At 36.5% G+C, this 25,574-nt stretch overlaps 1 protein-coding gene across 2 annotated transcripts in view; it reads left to right on the top strand.

The window, feature by feature from the left end:
* Positions 1 to 4,952: 4,952 nt before the first annotated feature.
* Positions 4,953 to 25,574, top strand: part of LOC149212695 (uncharacterized) — a 132,000-nt gene continuing 111,378 nt past the window's right edge. The window contains exon 1 of one of the 2 annotated variants that reach the window (XM_089391892.1): positions 4,953 to 5,270. In XM_089391892.1, coding sequence (XP_089248018.1) covers positions 5,089 to 5,270 — 182 coding nt within the window. In that variant the 5' untranslated portion in view covers positions 4,953 to 5,088. The remainder of the gene's footprint in view (positions 5,271 to 25,574) is intronic. The other variant, XM_089391891.1, reaches the window with a different exon arrangement.

Below are 25,574 nucleotides of genomic sequence, written 5' to 3'. Positions count from 1 at the left end.
ACAATGACAAAGAAATATATTTAACAAGCGGGGAGAGGAAGCCTTTGGCTAGGTATGTAAGGTAATATAGGCCAAGAAAACTACCAGTAGTCATTTTTAAATAATAGAAAATATGAAGAGTGATCTAATCGCACCCATGATGGTTGGATCTAGATTATTAGGTTGATAAAAAATAATTTACAAAAAAATAAATCTTAAATACTTTATAAAAGTTTTATAACAAAAAAAATGGTTTGAATCTCTCAGGGAACTACTTAGCATGGAAAATAATAGAAATGAAAAAGTTGTCAAGAAAACTTTGATGTTTAACCTTAACTAAATAAGTTAAGTTTTTTTCTATATCACTACACATGATTATTTTTTATAGGCTACAGGCATATTCCTAGCTTTCCATATAATTATGAGGTATGTTACTAATGTAATTACAAATGAATAACAAACAAGAAATAGAGGAAAAGTCCTTAGTTGAGATGATTTGTCAATCCAAGGCTTCACTCTGCCATAACAAAAATCCACATTAGCCAATTACAAATTTGTTAATCCATCACCATAAAATAAGTGCATTACATGCATCCAAAACAAGTGGCAATGAAATTGTTAACATAATGCTAGTCAACTTCCAGATATGACAATGCCTTCTCATAAAACTTCTATAATGTTTGTTCACCCAGAAAAACGGTATTATCATTTAATGCTCTCTTAAACTATATTGACCTTGCGAGCCTTTTCTATAAAAGGAAAACTAATAATGACATGTGTATAGGCCACATAGTATTATTTAAATGAATGTGTGACAAGGCCTCTACATATCCTCACCTACATGAGGCTCTCTTCATATACAACATTTTGTATAGAAATTTGATGTACATCATCTCTCTTCATATACAACATTTTGTATAGAAATTTGATGTACATCATGCTATTGACTCCTTTCACATGCCTTAGTATTAAAGGGTAAGAGTGTTTTTGAGGAAGCAACCCAACGCAATGATTTCTCTATTGCTATGTTTAATATGATATCATACTCCTTATGTTTCACTTCCCACTGGGTTTTTAAATCCTTTAATGATTTCATGTTTATTGAGGGCTTATGTCATTTGGAGTCATTGTTGCTTATCATTATGTAGATATAACAATCAAGTTGTGACCTATCTTCCAATTCTCATCGTGAGTAGCATGTATCCATAAGGAGGTTATTGACAAGATAAGTTAATCTACAACCGATGGGTCATTTCATATTAGCAGAAGAAGAAGGAAGCCTACAGGCTGCTACTTAATGCTCAAGAAGCAACAATCACCTCCTTACGGCTAGGAAGTACTTTGGCAACAACTTAAACAACTACTTTTGAAATTTTTCAAAAAGGTTGTCTTGAATTTGTTCTTCACATGAGCAAAATTGTTGGAGTTGGAACTAGTATGTGGATTTTTTATAACATACTTGAACATAATGATCATTTAGCAGTTGATATCTTGGAGGTAGAGCACCAAATAATTCGTGCAATTAAGGAAGCCTATATTCAGGAGGTACAACATATTTTGGGGTTATATTCAACAAGTGCCATGTGTGAAAGGGAGGCTAGGATCTATTCTTGTCTAGGCCGAGTTATTGGTGGAGTTATGTTACATGCAATGTGTTTCACTTCGAGTTCAACTGTGTACTATCCATCTCCTAGGCACACTTTTATTCTCTTCTCATATTGGTTCTTCTATAAAACAATAATGTAGGTCAGTATTCCCGAGGTGAGACAATTTGACACATTCCACGAGCTTACAGCTATAAGTTTTATTCATTTAGGGCTTTACAAACTCCTTCAGCCACAAATATTTAACAAGCAGCGTTTCAGGTATTGTTGATTTTGGTTTTGTTTTAAACCTCTTTATTAATACATTAAATGGACTCAACCATGCCATCATAAACCTCAAATGTAAACAAATTATTTGTAATCAATTTTGATAAAGATCCCATTTTAAAGAATGTGTCTGGTGGAAATACAAGTGCAAAGATGAGATACAATACCATAGTCTATAATTGTAATTTTGATTAGCATGTGTTAGTTTAATAATAAATATGTTCTTCCATCTGAAGTATGAGAAGTTGGAAAATTTCAAATAAGGTCACCAAGGAGGAATTGTTGATTGCCGCAACAAACTTGATTCTTACCTTTCAAATTGAGCTAGAAGTAACATAGAAAGTGTTGATAGAAATATGTGGAGATAGAAAGCCTCTATACAAATTGAAGATTTATTTGAAATTCTAGTTTAGTTGCAAATAAGTAGACTCCATGTTCATCCTCATATTAATAGAAAATATTGCCTACAAGCACTATCTTAAATGTCTTTCTCAAAGCGGAACTCACTTAAGGTGGAGTTTGATGCAGAGTAGTTTAGCTCATTAAATAAGGTGTTCTTAAATGTCTGTCTCAAAGGGGAACTCACTTAAGGTGGAGTTTGACGCGGAGTAGTTTATCTCATTAAATAAGGTGTTTGGTCACTCACTACTCAAACTTTTCACCCTCTTATTTGCATAAGCTTTTCTTCTCTCTACTCGTGTAGCTAATTATTAAACTTGTGGTGCATTAATAGCAATCATTCAACCTACACCACTTTGTACAACCCCACAATATTTTTGTCACCAGCAAAATAAGTATATATTTTCTCACAAGCAATTAGAAACAAAAGTAATGCGTAGTCTAAAAAACCCACAAAAAAATTAGAAATTCCGGCAAGATTATGAAAAAGATTGGCAGAATTTTTTGAAAATCTTGGTTAAAGTTGTCAAACATCAAGATTTTGGGTGCCCCACAGGTTTTTTATGGTGTTGAATACATTTCCACCATAAAGAAATCAATTCAAACACTCCAACTACTTGATTTTTTGAAATATCTTTTACCAGATTTGGCAAAAAATTGTAGTCTCAAAAGTAACGTATTTAGATTCATCCATGAACATAAATGTTGTGCTAAATATAATGTTATTTATTTATTAGAGCCTTCAATCCTTTATGGCTAGCCACAATTTAAAAACAAATATCATTTGACTTAGTTACTAGAGAATCCACAGTAAAAACCATTTTTCGTCAACGTTTCAAATCCCAACCGGGATCCTTCATCAGGACTTCTTGAATGCTTGATAAAAGAAGAGCTTAATTGAGAGATAGAAACCACAGATGTCTTAAATCCAGAATCATTTCCCTATACGAAGGGGATACCTGGAGTGAAATCATTTTACTCGAAAAATCTAGAGTGAAGATAGCAAGAAGAGCTGCAGACCTGCATTTTCTATCTCTCAATTAAGCACTTCCTCTATCAAGCATTCAAGAAGTCCTGATGATGGATCTCGGTTGGGATTTGAAACATTGACGGAAAATGGTTTTTACTGTGGATTCTTCGGTAACTAAGTCAAAAGATATAAACCACAGATGTCTTAAATCCAGAATCATTTCCCTATACGGAGGGGATACCTGCAGTGAAATCATTTTACTCGAAAAATCTAGAGTGAAGATGGCAAGAAGCGTTGCAGACCTGCATTTTCTATCTCTCAATTAAGCTCTTCTTCTATCAAGCATTCAAGAAGTCCTGATGATGGATCCTGGTTGGGATTTGAAACGTTGACGGAAAATGGTTTTTACTGTGGGTTCTCCGGTAACAAAGTCAAAAGATATAAACCACAGATGTCTTAAATTCAGAATCATTTCCCTATAGGGAGGGGATACCTGGAGTGAAATCATTTTACTCGAAAAATCTAGAGTGAAGATAGCAAGAAGAGCTACAGACCTGCATTTTCTATCTCTCAATTAAGCTCTTCTTCTATCAAGCATTCAAGAAGCCCTGATGATAGATCCCGGTTGGAATTTGAAACGTTGACGGAAAATGGTTTTCACTGTGGATTCTCCGATAACTAAGTCAAAAGATATAAACCACAAATATCTTAAATCCAGGAACAAATATCATATTCACATATGCATCGCTAAAAGATAAATGTTAGGTTCAATATAATGTTGTTTTATTAGAGGCTTCAAGCAGTTAAACACTAAAGTGTCTAAGGAGGTGGAGGAGTTATTGGGACGAGAAAGTGGTATGAATCCAAGAAAATCAAAAATAAGAAATAAAAAAATCTTGTACTCAAAGTATTTGAATCGTGTTTTTTATGGTGGAAATAGATACACCACCATCAAAAATCTCTAGACACTAAAATCTTAAATTTTAATAAATGTAACTTGAATTTACAAAAATCCCTGCTAAATTTTATCAAAAAATGTTGCAAGATTCCCATAATTTTCTAAGGAAAAAGCAGTTTGGTACCCGCCAAACTTTATCAAAAATGTTGCAAAAATTTCGATAATTTTCTAAGGAAAAAGCACATTGGTTAGACTACCGCATTAAGGACAATAATCATATTGCTGACCATAAATGCTATTGATTACTTTTAGGCCACCATACGTGTTCACTATGTTACACACCACAACATTCTACGGAAATTGTATATGATTTCATTGATACAATTCTGCGTCCCTGATAAGACCTTTAGATACCGTAGTCTAAAAGTTATCTAACTAGCTATGGTGCTTGCCTGCTGAATACCCCTGCTAGTACTCTTCGTCACGTGAACGAAGTGGAAATGAATACGAAGTTTAATTACATAATCGTGATTTAAGTAAAGTTTTGATTGACATTGTATCTGGTACTGAGGGTCGGTACAGATTGATATATTTTATTCCGTGACAGATACGAAGACAATAGGTTTTGTCCAATGGTATGACAGCGAGGACCATGATATGTGGCTGACGAGGGGGCAAACTGTACTAACAATTGACCAAGCCACGTGGGCAGATTCAGACGAAATACAGGTACAATGATGCCATTGTCGTTTTTATTTTCCAGATACGATCATATGATACGAGTCATGGAGTGATCTTGTTCGCCCTGCTCGCAGTTGGTTATCTGAGAGTTCGGTGAGTGTTTATGCAATCCATTATTGGATCTCAATTTTAGCTCTCGTATACTTCGTGAAAGTTGTTCTGTTACTCCCCTTCCCAGGGAGTGAGTCCTTTCTTGGAGGGAAAAAGAAAAAGAAAGAGGAGGGAACAAAATGGTGAGGGGAAAAACCCAGGTGAAGAGGATCGAGAACGCCATCAGCAGGCAGGTTACGTTTTGCAAGCGCAGGAATGGATTACTGAAGAAAGCTTACGAGCTCTCGGTGATCTGCGATGCAGAAGTTGGACTTATGATTTTCTCCCCAGGAGGGAAGCTTCACGAATTCGCCACTCCCAGGTATCTATCGTTGTGTATATGCCCTAGCTGATAGACTGCTTTTTTTAGTTGCATATATGTCCGATTGTGCTTTCTATTTTGCAATATCAAGGGTGGCTTGGTGATCTGTAAGTGTTTGACGCCATTATCCTGGAGCTGTTGACTTCTCAATGTTTAACCTGTTAACAAGTCGTTATTTTGGATGGTTTAGTCTTGGGGTTTTGATGGATGCTGGTGTCCTCTAGTAGAAGTGTGGGACGCCATTCTTAGAACAGATTGCCTTATGATAATTCCTAATTCCTTTTGTCACTTATATTGTTTAGGTGGTAAGAGCTTATCGTAATTGTTTTAAGTTCCATTCCCATATGCTACATCTTAAAGATGACTTCAGCCACACGATCTTATGATATAAGTCGCAATGCTGAACATAAAACAATAATTTATCGAATAAAAAGTGGCAGCGCTGGCCACAAAACGATAATTTATAGATACATAAGATTGATATCAAATATCACCTTTTTTGGTGCACAAGCGGCATACAAAATTGTAAAGCAATTTGTCAAGAGCTCAGTCTGTTAGTCTTAACTGGTAGTTAACCAGGACGATATGTTACTTAGTCAAGATGGTAGATTATCCCTAATCATCCAGAAAAAGCATAATGATCCCACACCCATTTTCCAAGCTGCTGTCAGACTAACATGCTATCACCGGTTTATGGGGTGCGCTCGAAATCAAGCCTGATCTACATACATCTTTGCACTCCATAAACAGAATAACCCCAATAAGATGCACAAAGTCATTGTGTATTTTCAAGTCAGAGATGAGGCTTTGTCAAGTCAATCCCAGTTAAGAAAAGGCCAGAAATGTTAAGATGATATCCAACAGAGGTGACGCGAACTTAATCCAAGTACTGTATGCCTCGTTTTAGGTAGAAAAACTAAAAAGAAGTGAAAATGATATCTGACCTAATGTGAGGGAGGTCTGTTGTAGGAGTGAAGGTCGTAGAAGGATATGGTATTACTCGTGTTGGATAAAATATACATAAAAATGCTTTCATATACAATAATGAAGTTTAAATATAGTTATGATAATCAGAAAGATAACAGTCTACTTAGATTACATGCAACAGTTGGTTTATTAGAAGAGGAGAGCATTACAAATTATGGATGGTAACACCCTTTTAAGTGAAACTAAGAAAATATTAAGAAATATTATGTCTAGTTGGATTATATGGTACCTAACTACAAACTCTTATAAGTGGAGAAAATAAAAATGTTAGGAAAAATTTCTTTCTATATAAAAATGACAGTTCTAACATGGAAGCTGAAATTGTAGATCTCTCAATGATCCATTACATGGCAAGAACAAAATCTTGTTCCAATCAAGAAGTATGAAATACTTTTGAAGATGAGAGACAAGAAAACTCAATAAACTTTGTTGATATATAAGTAGAACATGTTTCAAAGGCACAAGAAAGGAAAACACTAACAACCACCTCATAAAAGCTTTAGAAAAAATAGGAGTTGTAAAAAGCCATAACAAAGGCTTCAAACAAAAGAAACCACCATCAACCAAGTAAGGAACAATGAGATCTATAGACATTGAAAGTAAACATGAAGTATGACAACTTAGATTGGAGGAAAACAAATTACATAGCACAACTTTATCCTTTAATTTGAACAGTGTTCCAAAAGATGTTTGGACATCATCACCATCAACATTTATCAAACAAAAGTAATGAAATACTATCAAGGTAGTGATGAAGAAGATAGCAAGGTGTGATTGAACTAATTGACTAAATAGGAAAGTAGCAACTACATCCAGTCTCTACCCATAAAGACATTTATCTGAGCATAAAACTTTCCTCCTTTAAACACAAATGAGGGAGCAACAACAATTGAACCTCTCTTAATAAACAACCTAGTCAAAATTTGTGGTTGATTGTCATTTTCGATTGATCATTAATAGGCCATTTCCAAGGAAATCAACGAAAAAATGGAGGAATGTTGTGTCACTACATAGTCTATGATACAAAATGGTATGGAGTCTTAAAACACCTATTCAAATGATTAAAAGGCCATCCATCAATCTAATCACAGTGGATTGTGATGGTTAATATGGGTCCATGTTTCAACCTTTCACATTGTTTGTGCAACAAGTTGAATGCCAAGATACGAGGTTTCAAGGAAACCTCGTTCAACCTTTTACATTATTTGTGCAAAGTGTTGAACGCCAAGCTACTAGGTTTCAAAGAAGTCTTGTTCTTAGCTAAATTTCTTTGATTCTTATGCATATTGTTCATTAAAATGCTCTAATCCAACTACACTAATAAGTGTAAACCAATGTACATCAATAACATTATCATTCGCAATGACGTGATCAAACATTTCATCAATTTGTACAACATAGCTAGTAGGGATTAATCCTCTAGCAACTTGATTGGACTTCCTCATGTAACATATGACATCTTCCTGGATTCAAAGTGATCGGGAGTGGGGAAGCCAGTCAATAGTAGAAGCATATCCAAGATTGGCCCTAGATGTTTAAAGTTCATAGTTATTAGGAATAGTAATGCCATGCACATTGTTCTCAAGTCCTCTTTCTGTATATCCCATTTTTCTTAATAGTTGAGAGCTAATAGTTGTAGTGTCTTTTTCAAATTTAGGTGAAACAAAAAAAAATTAATATTAAGGCTACAATTAAGATCACCAGAGGTGGAACAAGTGTTAGGTAAGCCTTATAGCTCATTAACATGAGTTTTCTTCTCAATATTCTGCAGTAGACTAACTTCCAATTTATGGTTTTGTTTGCACTCTTGCAAGTCATGAATAATCTCATTCTTCTTAGTCAATTGCAATAGAAATGCATCATAACCTTCATTGTGTCTAATGTTAATCAACTAATCTATTGTTCTCTTCTTGAAGAGGGGCAACTTCTTCATGAAACATTTCCACAGAGTGTTTTAAATAGGAAACCTCATGAGCCCACTAGGATTGTTTCCTCGCCAATTTGTAATTTCATTCTTTAATCCAGCGTTTTCTAAATCCAAGAGAGCCTCAACTTCCTCCTCCAAATAGTCAACAAGGTTAACCTACGCCTAAAATTCATCTACAAGATTATGGAAAAAATTCTTGCTGATTTTCTCAACTATAGAAGTTTGGAATTGATTCTTCAGTTTTGTATTCTCTATATTCAAGAAAACAATGAATGTATGAAAGTTAAGGACCTCGTTAGGAATTTGATTATTAGCCTTCTTTTCAAAGAGTGCTTGCAATATGATAAATTAGTCAGAACATAACAATATGACAAATTAACATAAGGAGTAACCACTAGTTGACTCACAAGCAAAGGCACCTTTGTAATCTTCCTTAAAAGGATCACATCACATCAAAAGTGAAAATTGTAGCTACATATGCTCACCACAAATGGACATCATGTATGTAGGATTTTAACTTTTTATTATTATTTACTATCTATAGTTAACAAAAAAAAAATCCTTTCACCAAATTAAATAATATTGGTGAGAAATAAATTCACCCAAAAAAGAATACTAAAGTGAGTACTATTTCCAAACAAGTTGTAATATATATATATATATATATATATATATATATATATATATATATATATATATGCACCTGTTCTCAATTTCCATAGGGTTTTAGGGGTGGCGGGATCAAGGTTCTTATTCCTTTCCCCATTGGATCAACTAGGTTAACCTATGTTTGGGGTCTAGGGTTGAGATCAAACAAATAGGCAAAGGCTTAAGCTCTTTTCCAAGGCTTAATGTTGGGTGACGCTCTAAATATTTCAAGAACTTCAATCATTGAGGACTCGAAAATTATCCTTAGATGCCCAGTGAAAGTCTATTTCCCAAGGAAATGCATTTGAAGAATATTATCAAGCAATTTAGAATCATATTATTGATTTTCCACTCATTTGGGGTGTGTCATGTTTTGCTTTAGCATACCAATATTGTGAATAATCTGGTCAATAAAGGCTCATCTTCAGCCTTGGGGACCATTTTTATTAATGACTATAAGATACCTTTAAGACTTCAATGTTCCAAAAAAATTTGGTACCAACGGGCAACTTGGCATAATAGATTGCATGCAGCCTCAATTTCAAGTATCATGCATGTTCATGTGAAAAAAAAACAATCATTTTATACATCCAATATGCACTTGTTCATGTTCGTAGTAAAGGGATAATATGTCTCCACTATGTAATCTTCCAGATCATCATGTCTTTGTGTGCACACTTATATCTAGTCTCATCCACTCCATGAGAAACTATGTTAGCCTATCTTTTATCATGTCAGACATGGCTCTCTTTAGGGATCTTTTGCTTCGTCATTTTTCCAATCATTTGAAATATGTTTACTAGCGTAACCATATAGATTAAATGGTTGGTAAATATTGATAGGCATCAACCGATGATAAACATCATCTCAGGTTGCTTAAATCTTTAAAAAATCATAAAAGATAATTAAAATATAACTTTAATTTAAATTATTATTATTATTAATTATAAAAGGAATTACTATATGAGTTGAGTAATATTCTTAACCATGGAGATTCACCCCCACTTTACCATAGAAATTCTTAACTTGTAAATAGTTTTTGTTATAATACCATACGCCAATACCATGGCTTATCAATGCCACCTCCCCAATATGACACATGTTGATATGATATTTTCTTTAATTAATTAATTTGAGATAAATTAAATAAAAGAGAATAACTAGCTTGGAGATAAATCTTAACCCTTTATATGTGAATACTACTATGAATATTTCAACATATTTCATGGATGTTAAATCTATAACATCCAACTAATAGTTATTGATAATCAAATTAAAATTTTGGATGGCCTATTTTGAAATAGATATGCTTATATGCATAATTAAACATAGAATGAAAATAAAATGGAAGCTTCTACGAGTACCGTTGCTTGGATTTTCATTGGTTAGAGGAATTAGGTTAATGATGAGATAATCATTTTGGGTTGTGACATGCAATTCTCCATTACCCTCAATGTCACCTTGTTTATTGAATTATAACTAGTTTTCAAGTGGCAAACATTTTGTATCCTTCGGTTCATGGTTTGGGAAGTTTAGCATTTTGGTATGTATGAACATCTGTATCTGGTTTATTTAGGATGCTCCTCTCGCTCCTTTATAGATTCCTCTATTCTCAGTTCATTGTGGAAGCTATAAAGTTTGGGTTGGAAATGTTGGATAAGAGTTGGAGCCTTTTAGGAGGATTCTGATATATTTAATGAAGGTTGGTCATGGCTATAATTCTAGGTGGGAAATCATAGTAGGAAATGGAATTCATCGACAAACCTATCGATGCCCCTTTAAGTAGGAGTCAATTTCATGGACAACCTAGTCAGGGTTTGTGGTGGAATTTGGTATTGAACTTTTCGATTTCAAAATCCAGAGTCTTTAAGTTAGTGTAATTCCAAAGGAACAACCATCATGACTTGTAATTATGGTGAAGTTTAGAGGTAATTGGTTGAGTAGATGCATCAATGTCATGAAGGTATAACCACCTTATAGTTGGAATACAATCAGTTGGTCTCTAGTGTGACATCCACTAAGGGAATGCTTATTGAAAATTAATGCCCTATGCAAAAAATTGAAGATGAATTATCCAACCTTTGTCAATAGATTGAGGACCTATAATTAACCCCTAACCAACAGTAATTGGAGCCCTCTTCATCTAGTAATATAGTTGTTGATGTGAAGAAACACTTGTCTAATCTTAGTGATCCAATTTTCTCTTTGTCAAGGGACATTGAAGAGAGAAATATCCTCTAGACTACCTCAATTAGTTGGAATGTTTATTAAATGTTGTGATATTTTGGATAATTTTTTGGAAATTTTATACTTATAGATATATTAGATTAGATATAAGGGAAACTTGCCTTTTTTATCTTTTTGGATGTTAGAAGTTCCTTCCATGATTAGATTTTCCCTTTCAGATACTCTATTTTTATGTAAATGATGTGTGTAAAACAAAAAAAATTATGAATTAAATTTCTCATTATCTTTTAAAAAAATGTTCATTGGATTAAGAGGTAAAAACTGGGGGAATTCCAAATTTGCTTAGCTATAGCTATGCAACCCATGCAAAACCCAGGACCATGCTTATATGACATCACCCTTGATCCATCCACTACACCCATACATCAAAAATCAAATCATATCAAGAAGAAGATCCACTTGAAGTCTATGCAACACCAAAGAACTATGAATATGTAATGAAATTGTTGTCCCTACTATAATTGTCAACTTGAATTAGTTGAGATGTGAATTTGCAATGAGGAAGTTTGATCTAGATTCAAGAAGGAACAGAAATAAATACAGATTCAAACCAAAATATAGAGATACAATAAAACATAACTTCAATTAATAAATAACAACTACTGAAAATTGCTTACATACATAATAGAAACAAACAAGCTCGGGTGATGGTAGCTTATCTCTGAGAAGAGATGTGGCGGTTACATGCCTTTTGAATTGTATTACCATGAGGCTTGGGCGCCTTTTTATTATTGAGAAACAATGGAAAACCCTAAACATGAAAGAACCTAACCCTAGAAGATGAAGCACCAAAATTTTGTGGGCCCCGTTAGGATAAGTTGGAACACCAATTTTTCGGGGTTATAATTTTTGCATATGATCTCTGTTTGGCGCGCATGATACCTCGTTAGAAAGATCTATCTGAGGAATACAAAATTTCTTGACAATCCCTCGCCCAATGGGCTATAGGCTTGGCACATTTTCCAAAAGAAACGTCGTTTAAGGCCTTAACATGACTCCACATGTTTAGGACATAAAAAAATGCAAAAAATATAAAGTTATGCTAGAATTAAAGAAACTGAAAGGAAACAGTGTTAGGGTCCAAGTGGAATAGGTGAGTGGCCACCAACATCCACTTGAATCAATCCTCCTCTGTTAGGAAGTAATGGTCCCCATTGTGTTGAGTGCTTCTATGAGATAAGGAAACTTTTTCTGAACTTGGTCTGTGATAAACCACTTGCCTTGGCATAGGAGGTGGTAAACTTTGACAACTCGATACAGTTGAATCCTCTGTTGGTAAGTTTTATTGATCGGTGTGTCCATGATTCGATCAGTTGTGGCGTTTTCAATGTAGTTTGGGTTGAGTTCTGTTGGTGTCAGTTGTTCAATAATGTCTGATGTCTCTAGCAATGGTGGAAAGTATGGCCGAAGTCGGTCCACATTAAATACGTGGTGCAAGCCAAGGAATGGGGGTATATTGAGATTGAAAGTGTTGTCTTCCATAATTGTGGTGGTGGTATAAGGCCCGTATGATAGTTTTTTAGGCTTCCGATGACCTTCAACAAGGCCCTCGTTCTATAAATGCAACCAAACTTTGTTGCCCACCTGAAACTTATGTGGCACCCATGTTGATCATGGCGTTGTTTGTACTTGGCATTGGATTTATCCAATATGTCGTGAACTTACTGAATTCAATAAACCTGGTGGCTTTATCAGCTTAGGATTAGACATGGGAAAATTCTTCTTGTGTAGTTGCAAGAGGCATTTCAACATCAATGGGACATAATGATTGAAATCCTAGGCCCACTTGAAAGGGGTATTGGCCAGTCGAACTATATAGAGCCCTATTATAAATGTGTTTCACATAAGGAAGAATCTCATCCCATGTTTGTAGACACATAGAGTTGTACATGCGTAATATGTGTAGAATCGTCCTATTGATGACCTCTATCTAGCCATCATTCTGGGTGTGGAATGAAGTTGACTTGATGATCCTAGAGTCTAACAGTGACTAGAGGCTCAACGATAATGCACTTAGGAACCTACTATCCCAATTTTAAATTATGGTTTGCAGAATCCCAAAATGTACCCACACGTTCAAAGAAGCATTTGGCAGTGGCATCTGCTGTGATACTCTTCTTGAAGGAAACCAATATGGCCCTCTTAGAAAATTTGTCAGTGACCACAAATACACAATAATTGCCGTGCTTGGTAGAATGAAGGCCACAAATATATCCCATGGAGATGGATCCCAAGGTTGGCTAGGAGTAGGCAGAGGAGTATACATGCCTTTCTTCTTAATATGGCGATGGCACATGTAGTGCAAGACTTGATAAATTTTACAATGTCCTCTTAGAGATTTGGCCAATAGAAATACTTATGCAGTACTGCCACTATCATTTCTACACCAAAATGCCATGCAACCCGACTGTAGTGCGTCTCCCAAATCATCTTGGCACACTCGCTTGAAGGAACACAAAGGTGTCTTAGGCAGCATAATAGTGTGTCCTGGAGGTGGAAGTCTGGATCTTACTTTCCATCCATCAACATCGGGTATGTGGTGGAAAATTTTGGATCATTGTTCTAAGGTTGTGGCCATCCAGATTTCTCGTGTCCACAAGAGATGAGAACAGTGGTCAATGCCAAAACTGGTGGCCGACAAAGGCAGTATGAAACATTATTGGTGTTGTCATTCTTCTACTCAATGTTTAAATGAAATTTTTGCATATATGTGGACCGTTTCTAATGAAAGATGTTCTGCACCTTTCATTGTGTTTATATAAACCCAAAAGGTCGGTAATATGTTTGGATGATTGCCTCCTTTATTGAAATATAATGTTTCCACTATCGAGAAGCCTGCATTATGAAATACGCATCTTTATTGTATGTGGGATATTTCTGAATTGTATCAAAGCGTGACTCACTATGATAGGCCACCAAATGGGCTTGCTAGGTGAGAACTACACCAATAGCATAGTCATAGCCATTTGTCTCAATTTCAAATTGTTGTTGTAGGTCTGGAAATGTGAGTACTAATGTAGAGAAAAAGTGGTGCTTCAGCTCAATGAACGCCCTCCGTTGGAACTCAGACCATAAAAACATTACTTTCGATGTGTCTCTGGTAACTTGACTAAAAGGCCAAGTGATATGAGAGCATCCCAACACGAACCTTCGATGGAAATTGGCAAGGCCCAAAAGGTTGTGAAGCTCTCTTAGAGTGGTTGGGGCTAACCAATCTCAAATGACTTGGATCTTAGCCGGATCCACATGCATGCCTTGCTCATCAATGATGTAACTTAGATGTTGGACTTGGTTCATTCCAAAGATTCATTTCTCCAAGTGGGCATATAGTTTGTGTTTCCGCAGGGTTTTATGGACATGTCGAATATGTTACAAGTGTTCTTCCACCCTCTTGTTGAAAATGAGGATGTCGTCCAGATATACGACCACGAACGATTTGGTGAAGGGCCACTAGATGTCATCCATCAGCATCATAAAAGTTGCAACAACATTTGTCAACCCGAAGGGCATAACCAACAACTCAGAAAGGCTCGCCTTGGATCAACTGATGGTAGGGTTCAATTCAGATTTTTTCCCTCATGACATATATCTTGTTGACCTCTGCTCATACTTTTCAGGTCATTTACTGTCATCCTGTTTCATTTTATTTACAAAAATCAGTTTTAGGGTTTTAGTCTCACTAGGTCTAGGGTTTGTCATTTTGGTCATCCAAAATTGAATAAAGGGTCAGCAGGCACATGAGGAGGATTAATAGGTTCATAGAATCATGAATTTATTGTTGATATGCTCAATAAATTTGTTTTACCTCAAAACTTTGTTTTGAGGTGAAAACAGAGTTTTTTCCATTTCATGTACAAATTTCATGTAATTTAAGTGTTTCTATATGTAATAAGTTCAGCAGCTGCTCTTGGTCACCTTGCCAACTCCAGCCACTGCAAAAACACAAGCACCAAATGCATCAGTCCATCAAATGGTGAGGAAAAAGTCAAATTTCAAATGAAAAACAGAGTTTTTGAAGAAAAGTGACTAAGACTTTATAAAAGTGGGTTTGCAATGAGGAAAAATTAAAGTGCATCCATTTATAAAGTGAATTCATGTTAGCCATCCATTTCATTGTGCAAAACATCTTTGAAGATTCAAAATCGCGATTTGGAGGAAAATCAAGCAAAGGAAGGAGAAAACCCTGTTTTTGTAGCAATTTTGCCTGGCATTGTGCATCAGAGGGTTGGCGCTGCGCATCAGACTGGCACTGCGCATTGAGTTGGCTCAGTGTTTTACAAAATGGCTTGCATTTTTGGATTCCTCATGGAAAAGCAATGAAACCCAGAAAGTTCCATACAATTTGGAGGATATTTGGGTCACCTAAAGGGCAAAAGACACCCACAAAATTCCCTCTCTGCCACTTTTGGACCCACAGGAACCAGTCTTGGGATAAATGATTTTTGGAGAGCCAAATCAACTCCAAATCAAAAAATTCAAAGTGTTCCAAAAACTAGACAGGCAGAGCTTTCCAACAAGCTATCTTGGTCCTAATTTGGTGAAACGGAAGGCCTTAAAAATCAGCCTTGAAGTGGTGTTGTGCATCAAGCTCACGGCGCTGCGCATCAGGCAATTTTTTGCCAATTTTGCCTAAAAACTCAGAATTTCGCCTAATTTGACTATCAGTTAACTTTTTCTTTTCTCCTTGGTAAATTAATGATGTAATATGATGAAAAATGACTTGAGGGGGTATATACATCAGTTAGAGGTGGTTTGAGGTTGGATGGATCAGTTTCCATAATTTTAGAGGCAAGTTGTTCCACTGCCTATTTTATAGTTCCTAGTTTAGATGTTGTTGAAACAGCTCCTTAACTCATGGATTCGACCCTTGATGGCTAGCATAGGTGGTTTGATGCCTATATCATGTACTTTCTTAATCATTTGTCAAGGTTGGACTCTTGTGGATGCTTTGAGCTTCATTGTAAAGCACTTCTGCAGTTTGGCAAGGAAATGAACTAGGGTTTTGCAGCATTTTGTGGGATTCTTGTGGTAATGTGTCTTGGCATGGTTTCTTCCTTTTTTATTTAGTTTCTCTTATGTGTTATATGTGCCATCATCTATTTCTTTCTTCATAACTAAATGCATCCAGATAGATAGGTGGAATCCATTGATATTCAGTGCTCTGCCTTGAGAATACATTTAGTTTTTAATGTTTTCTGTTGTTTGAAGAGGACTCATGAACTTTGCATGCCCTCTCTAACTCCTCACTGGTCTTAGACTTACCATCACACTCTATTCAAAGTGCCAAAACACTTGTCTACCTCGCCCAACAGAACCTCCTACAAATCTGAGTTGATTCCTGGACCCAAAGTTTTCTTCTTCATTTGATCCAGCAACTAGCCATCAAATTAAACAAAATCCTCTGACCTAATATACCTAGCCTAAAATCAGCAGTTATTATTAGTCATCTCAAGCCCTAATTTCCATATCCTAACTGAGATTGACAAGGGGAGAGCCCTCTCCCGACCTGGTAGGGCTAGCTACCAGGTTAAGCGTGGTTTGATGTTACCCTAGACTTGCCATCCTTCAGCCTAAGGTAGATCTAGGCACTAACATAGTGGTGACTCCGCTGGGGACGAATCTAAAAAATATTACCCCAGTACTTTATGAGATGAGAAGAGGGCTTTAGTTGTACCTTCTAAGATCAATTCATCAAGTGGTCTAGAGCTAACAGTTCTACTAGGTCATAAGGTGAGGTTGTATGAACTTAATCAAAGGTAAGGCAAGGGTAAAGGGTTAATAGTAATAGTGCCATACCAACAAAGCATTAATTAAGCAAGTGTGTAATGATAAGGGTAATTAGAGCTCTCGTAATAAGTAAGCATCAGTACTATCATTTGGATGATAGGTTTAGAATTCATTTGGCTGAAAAGATTGTAATGTCCATTTGAAATTTGGGAAAAATTCAACACATTGGCTTCCAGAAGATACACCATGGCCAATTCTGATCCTGATCCTCCTCTCGTGTTTGAAAACCCAAATCTCATTCCAAGAATACTCGGGCAAGAAAGTTCTTTGAGTCCTAGACCAGTTTTCCGATCTCATTCATGCCCAGTTGTAATTTCAATATCTCGAAGATCTCCCATTTGATGAACATTTTGATCTATCTTTGTTTGAAACTAAATCTGAAAGTGTGATTGGTAATACTGTTTTAAATCTGGAATTTGTCCAATATCTTAAAACTGAAAGAGCGAATAGATCAATTAATGCTTATATTTTGAATTCACTTCAAACATCTATTGTGGCTACCAATATTCCCAAGCTCTTAGAATATGCATCTACTACTCTTGGTTCATCTATTGTCTTGTCTAGTTCTAAAGTTCATTCTCAACCTCAGTTTATCCCCACTCTTCTTGTGCAACCTACCATATCCGATCAGAGATGTGTTGTCTCTTCTCCCCCTTCAACACCTCAAACATCTGTCATCTCTTCTCCTCCTTTGACACCTCATACACCCATCACATCGACTGTTGTTGTTGTTATAAATCCTCCTGCTTCTCCAAGGCCAGCTTCCAATCCACCTCGAGCAATGGCTGCTAGATATGCACCTCTCATTTTGCCACAAAACTTGGATGCTATGCCTGCTGATTACCAAAGTAAAATTCCATTGTTTGATGCTACCCAAGGTATCACAGTGCAGCAACATGTTGACAGGATGAACGACTTCTTTGATCTTCATGAGATAGATGAAGAGAATGTGACCATGCGATTATTTGTGCAAAGTTTTGGAGGCGAGGTGCGAAAGTGGTTCAGAGCACTTCCCGTAGGGACTATCAATACATTGTCGGTTCTTCATAGACAATTTCTGGATCGTTGGGAGGTAAAGAAAAATCCACTCCAAATTCTTTCTGAGTATGAAAATATAAAGAGGAATGTTGGTGAAAGTGTCTAGGATTACTGTGTAAGATTCAATATTGTCTATAATGCTATTCCAGCTGATATCAAGCCTCCGATGAGGCTGGCTTTGAAAAAATTTCCCAATGGCTTTGATCTCGACATGGCTTACCAATTAAGAGAACGAGATCCTGCTACATTGGAGGATATGCAGAAAATTGCATTGAGTGTGGAGGCAAATCTGCCAGCTAAGAGAGCTAGGACAAAGACCGAGAAGAAAGTGACCATAAATGAAGAATCATCTTCCTCTGATCATTTGCTTCATAAAATTGAGAAATGTTTGATAGATCCACAATTGCAGATAAGCCCAAGGCACAAATCAGAAATCCAAATTTTCGTGGTCAGCAGTAGCCACAGTTCAGGATTTAACAGTGGGAGCAAAGAGCACAATATCAAGCAGCACAACAACAAGTCAAAACACCTCTACAATAGAACTATGTGCATGGCCCAGAGTCAGAGGATGATGAGAATCCAATAGGAGAGGAGAATCACTTTTTTACAGCAGATGGTTTACCTATTTATATCACGGAGGATGAGGAATATTCAGAAAGCCTGGTTGTACAAAAAGATGAGGATTTTATACTAGCCAATGAAACAGTCCTAGAGGAAGAATCAGATGAATATCAGAGGGGATATATGAATGCATTGACAGCGCAGCAAAGACAGTATTCACTCAGGAGCAGGGATGTACCATCAACCTAATTCAAAAGCGGAAGGAAGTAGCACAACCAAAGAATGATTCTCCAAATGTTCAGAAAAAAGGAAAGGAGTCAGCAGATCCTACTTCCAGCAAAGTGCAATTTGCAAATGAAAAGTCAAATCAGCCAAGTGCAGTAAAGGAAAAGTCTAAAAAGAAGGATGCATCGGTCGAAGAGGTAGATAAAACTATAGCCTTTAGCTTAGAGAATGATATTTCTAAGTTAAAAGTGTCGATATCTTTGACTGAATTAATGAAGAATAGCAGTTATAAGAGTCAAGTGTCAAAGATTTTGAATGTAGATCCCTTGTCTGATATGGTTAATGTGGAAGATGACCAACCCGAGCTTATTTTTGGTCCGACATTAGAAGGTCAATCTGAGGATAGTGAATTAACCCCGTTTTACATCAGCCTTAGATTGCATAATTATGTCTTGCACAACACATGTTTGATTCAAGAGCATCTCACAACCTAATGCCAAAGGCAATTATGGAAAAATTGGGTTTGGACATCACTCGCAAGTATCATGATCTTTATTCCTTTGATTCTGGTAGGGTCAGATGTATTGATTTTATTAAGGATTTGGTTGTGACTTTAGATCAGATTGCAAAAAAGAATGTTCTCATGGATGTAGTTGTGGCCGACATTCCCCTGAGATTTGGCATGCTTTTATCTAGGTCGTGGGGTCCAAAATTGGAAGGGACATTGCAATTAGATTTCTCCTATGCCATTATTCCCATGTTTGGTCAGCTGAGAAAATTATACGGGGAAAAGAAGATGAAGTATATGATACAAGCAAGGAGAAACCTTTGAATCATCCAATTAACTATGTACATACAGGTCTAGAATCTTTTGTTCTTTATTCTAACATTGGTTTTAATGATGTAAATAGTCAACTAATTGAAGTGGAAGATATTCCAGAGATAACAGAAAATTTAAGGGCAGTACTTGATCAAGAGAGACAAAGGCTTGAAAGTACTGTTGAACAGTCTACATTCCGCCAACAACATAAGATTGATGGACAGCAGCCAAAGGTAGAAGAGCAGGCAGAATTTTAGCACTTGGAGGAAGAAGTTGGTTTGTGGAGTATGGATTTTGATGGAGCAGTAAGTAAGGATGGTGCAAGGATTGGGATTTGTATACACAACCCTGTATTCCTACCAAATAAAGTCCCAAGTAATGTAAGAGTTTGTTCATATAAATTGGCTTTTGATTGTTCCAATAATGAAGCCGAGTATGAGGCATTGATTGCAGGCTTGAAAATACTCAAGAAGTTGAATGCAAAGAGAATTTCAGTTTATGGCGACTCCGAATTAGTAATCAAACAAGTCAAGGGTGAATACCAAGCCAAACATCCCCGAATGAGGGCTTACCGTAATGCGGTTCTAGATATTTTGAGGTTGTTTCCAAATTATACTTTGACATGTGTCCCTCGTACACAAAATGTTATTGCAGATTCTCTTGCCACAACTGCAAGTAACTTAAAGATCCCAATGAATTCAAACAATAATTTTGAATTCATGTGAAACATCGCCCAACTATCCCTGATAATCTAAGATATTGGCAGGTGTTTCAAGATGACAAAGAGATTGAGGATTTTCTGCAAAATGAAGGAAAATATAAAGATACTTCTATAGATGGTGAGCAAGATGATGGTGAATCAGAAATAGAGGTAAATCAGATGGAAGTCTTACAGTTGAAAGATAATGCCATCCCTAAAGGCCTTATACCTTTAGAGGAATTATTTCATCAAGATGATGTAGCCCGAAAACTAAGCTTAGTGCCAACCGAGAAGGGTGTTGAAGATGTCAATATCGGAATAGCCGAGAATCCAAAGATGGTGAAGTTGTCAAAGGCATTACCTCCTCAGGTAAAAGCTAAATACATTAGTTTATTGTCTTCATTTTCTGATGTATTTGCATGGGACTATACATATTTAAAGGAGTATGATAAAAGTATAATTCAGAATATCATTCCAATTAAGCCATTTCACCAAAAGCTGAGAAGGATAAATCCGAAATTGCTGCCATCAATAGAAAAGGAGGTGAATCGATTGTACAAGGCTGGTATAATTGTTCCAATAAGATTTTCAGATTGGATCTCCAATTTGGTCCCCGTGAGAAAGAAGACAGGTGAGATTAGATTATGGATAGATTTCAGAAATTTGAATAAAGTGTCATTGAAAGATAACTACCCGTTGCTGAAAATGGACCACATACTCCAAAGAGTAGTTGGAACATATCGTATGTCGTTGCTCGATGGGTATTCCGGCTACAATCAAATCTTGGTTCATGAAGATGACAAGGACAAGATGACATTCACCACTCTTTGGGGAACATTCCACTATGCCAAGATGCCATTCAATTTAAAGAATACTGGAGCAACATTCCAGCATGCCATGGACATTGCCTTCGCAAATGAGAAAGATGTATTTTTAGTAGTGTATCTTGATGATTTGACTGTCTTTTCAAATTTAGATGAAGAGCATCTTTACCATCTGAAAATTGTTTTTCAGCGTTGCAGAAAATATGGAATATCACTCAATCCCAAAAATAGATTGTTTGCCATGGATGAGGGGAAGCTTCTCGGTCACATAATATCAAAAGAAGGAATCTGCATCGATCCTGCTAGAGTGGAAGCTATACAGAAAATAGATTTTCCTCATAATAAGAAAGAGATCCAAGCATTTAACGGTAAGATGAACTTCTTACATTGTTTTGTGCCTAATCTAGTTGAACACTTGAGGGAAATTACAAATATGTTGAAGAAGGATAGTGTGGTCAAGTGGATCGAAGAAGCTATGAAGTCTTTTAACCTGGTAAAGTTGGCTCTTTCTTCAGCCCCGATTTTGATCAGTTTGGATTATTCACGGGATTTTATATTATTTTCATTCGCTTCTGAACATACTATGGCAACAGTTTTAATGTAGAAAAGGGATCAGCTTGAAAATCCAATTTCCTTTTTCAGTAGGACAATAAGAGATGCAGCCTTGAAATATAACATCATTGAGAAGCAAGCTCTCGCCTTTGTGAAAGCTTTGAAAGATTTCCAGGTATATATTCTGCACTCTCATATTCTTGCTTATGTCCCTAATGCAGCGGTCAAAGATGTTTTGGTACAAATAGATCCGGAAGGGAGGTGAGGAAAATGGATTGCAGCATTGCTAGAATATGACTTGGAAATAAAGCCAACAAAGCTAATCAAGGGGCAGGGTCTAGCAAAGTTGATGGCAGAGTCTAATTTACATGCATTGGACATAAACCTGATTGCAGCCATGTCTAAAGAAGATGAAGATAGTTCGCTGATTCAGGTATCTGAAATTTTTCTCCATTCTCCTTGGTATTCAAATATTGTATACATGCTTCAGCACCTTTCACCACTGCTGAGGATGGCTAAAAATAAAGGTATAAATTTGAAATTGAAGGCTTCTAGATTTTGTATTTTGAACAATGCACTTTATTGGAAGGATCCCAGAGGCATTTCGCTAAATTGTTTGATCGAAGAGGAAGCAAAACAAGTCATGAGAGATTTTCATAAGGGAGACTGTGGAGGTCACTTATTTTGGAAGACGATGGCTAACAAAATTTTGAGAGCAGGGTACTATTGGCCTACCCTGTTTGTTGATGTTTCTAAAACTTTCACAAGCTGTAATGAATGCCAGAGTTTTCAGGGAAGGAGAAAGTTGCAGCCTCTACCTCTCAAGCCAGTCGAAGTTAGTGCACTGTTTCAACAATGGGGCCTAGATTTTATTGGAGAAATTCATCCCACATCTTCAACTCAACACAAGTGGATCTTGACAGCAACAGATTATTTCACAAAGTGGATTGAGGCAATCCCCACTCGACAGGCTACAGACTCGGTAATAATTCAGTTTCTTGAAAATAATATTTTGTCACGTTTTGGCTGTCCTAACAAACTTATTACAGATAACGTAGCTGCTTTCAAGTGCAAAAATATGATTGAATTTTGTAGCAAATACAAAATTGCCTTGGGACATTCTACTGCATATTATCCATAAGGCAATGGATTGGCTGAATCTTCAAACAAATTATTGGTCAACATCATTAAAAAGCTGATGGAAACCAATAAGAAGAGTTGGCATAAAAAAATTGGTTAATGCACTATGGGCGGATAGAGTAAGCCAAAAGAAGTCAATTGGAATGTCTCTGTTCGAGATTGTATATGGTATTGACACGATATTCCCGACATCTCTCGCAGTCCCGATTGTTAAACTTCTGCAGGAAGCTGGTAGCGAGGAAGATCATTTTCAACGAAGAATAAGCCAAATGATCCATTTACAGCAGACGAGAGAGGAAGTTTTTCAGAATACCTTCAGGTTGAAAGAGAAAATTAAGAAGATTTATGATTGGAAGGCAAAGGGGGACAAATTTTAGATTGAAGACATAGTGCTAAGATGGGATGCTAAAAACGAGGATAAAGGCAACGGAAAGTTCGAGAACCTGTGGAAGGTACCATACAGAATTGCTGCATATAGAGGTCAAAATGCTTTTCTACTCAAAGAAATGAACGGGGAAGATTGTCCAGGAGGGCCGGTAAATGGTCGGCTTCTAAAACGGTACTATTTCTGAGAAGTTTTCTGGTATCACATTTTGTCATTGTACATACCATTTTATTTCTTTCATTGCAAAGTTTGCACTGTCATCATTCATTCAGCTTGGGGCTCGAATTGAAGGCTATAAAGTTGAATGTTTGACTTCAGTCTTTAGTTATTTAGTGTCAGTTGTTGAGTCATAGTTGAGTCAGTCTTGAGTCAAGGCATTTGTTTTGGGTGTTCTAAAGTTATTGACTCCATATTTCCCAATGGATGAAGGCACTTATTTGTTTTTCCAAAGATATGTGGTTCTTGGCACCTCCCAGGAGCTACCATCCCCATTGGAGCCAATGTTAGTGTCGGTATCTTCATACCTCCATCAGTGATCAAATTTCTCTTTTGCACGCATATTAGGTGTCTCATCCGATCACTTGCATTCAATTAGGTCATGGATCAACTGATGGTATGATTCAATTCAGATTTTCTCCCTCATGACATATATCTTGTTGACCTCTGCTCATACTTTTCAGGTCATTTACTATCATCCTGTTTCATTTTATTTATAAAATTCAGTTTTAGGGTTTTAGTCTCACTAGGTCTAGGGTTTGTCATTTTGGTCATCCAAAATTGAATAAAACGTCAGCAGGCCAATGAGGAGGATTAATAGGTTCATAGAATCATGAATTTACTATTGATATGCTCAATAAATTTGTTTTACCTCAAAACTCTGTTTTGAGGTGAAAACAGAGTTTTTTCCATTTCATGTACAAATTTCATGTAATTTAAGTGCTTTTATATGTAATAAGTTCAGCAGCTGCTCTTGGTCACCTTGCCAACTCCAGCCACTGCAAAAACACAAGCACCAAATGCATCAGTCCATCAAATGGTGAGGAAAAAGTCAAATTTCAAATGAAAAATAGAGTTTTTGAAGAAAAGTGACTAAGACTTTATAAAAGTGGGTTTGCAATGAGGAAAAATTAAAGTGCATCCATCTATAGAATGAATTCATGTTAGCCATCGATTTCATTGTGCAAAACATCTTTGAAGAGTCAAAATCGCGATTTGGAGGAAAATTGAGCAAAGGAAGGAGAAAACCATGTTTCTGGCGCTGTGCATCAGAGGGTTGGCGCTGTGCATCAGACCGGTGATATGCATTGATTTGGCTCAGTATTTTGCAAAATGGCTTGCATTTTTGGATTGCTCATGGAAAAACAATGAAACCCAAAACGTTTCATAAAATTTGGAGGAGATCTGGGTCACCTAAAGGGAAAAAAAACACCCAAAAAATTCCCTCTCTACCACTTTTTGGACCCACAGGAACTAGTCTTGGGAGAAATGATTTTTGGAGGGGAAAATCAACTCCAAATCAAAAAATTCAAAGTGTTCCAGAAACTAGACAGGCAGAGCTTTCCAACAAGCTATCTTGGGCCTGATTTGGTGAAGTGGAAGGCCTTCAAAATCAGCCTTGAAGTGGCATTGCGCATCAGGCTCAAGGCATTGCGCATCAGGCAAATTTTTGCCAATTTTGCCTAAAAACTCAGAATTTCGCCTAGTTTGACTATCAGTTGACTTTTTCTTTTCTCCTTGGTAAATTAATGATGTAATATGATGTAATATGATGTAAATATGATGAAAAATTACTTGAGGGGGTAGATACATCAGTTAGAGGTAGTTTGAGGTTGGATGAATGAGTTTCCATAGTTTTAGAGGCAAGTTGTTCCAGTGCCTATTTTCTAGTTCCTAGTTTAGATGTTGTTGAAACAGCTCCTTGACTCATGGATTCGACCCCTGATGGCTAGCATAGGTGGTTTGATGCCTATATCATGTACTTATTTAATCATTTGTCAAGGTTGGACTCTTGTGGATGCTTTGAGCTTCATTGTAAAGCACTTCTGCAGTTTGGCAAGGAAATGAACCAGGGTTTTGCAGCATTTTGTGGGATTCTTGTGGTAATGTGTCTTGGCATGGTTTCTTCCTTTGTTATTTAGTTTCTCTTATGTGTTATATGTTCTAGCATCTATTTCTTTCTTCATAACTAAATGAATCCAGAAAGATAGGTGGAATCCATTGATATTCAGTGCTCTTCCTTGAGAATACATTTAGTTTTTTATGTTTCTGCTGTTTGAACAGGACTAATGAACTTTGTATGCCCTCTCCAACTCCTCACTGGTCTTAGACTTACCTTCACACTCTATTCAAAGTGCCAAAACACTTGCCTACCTCGCCCCACAGAACCTCCTGCAAATCTGAGTTGATTTCCCGGACCCAAAGCTACCTTCTTCATTTGATCCGGCAACCAACCATCAAATTAAA

The sequence above is a fragment of the Pinus tabuliformis genome, chromosome 1_1 (genome assembly GCF_031772625.1).
Source record: "Pinus tabuliformis cultivar Carrire ecotype Pingquan chromosome 1_1, CPIR1, whole genome shotgun sequence".
NCBI classification, from domain to species: Eukaryota; Viridiplantae; Streptophyta; class Pinopsida; order Pinales; family Pinaceae; genus Pinus; species Pinus tabuliformis.
Note: the sequence above shows the minus strand (reverse complement) of the source record. Positions and strands in the feature narration are given on the sequence as shown.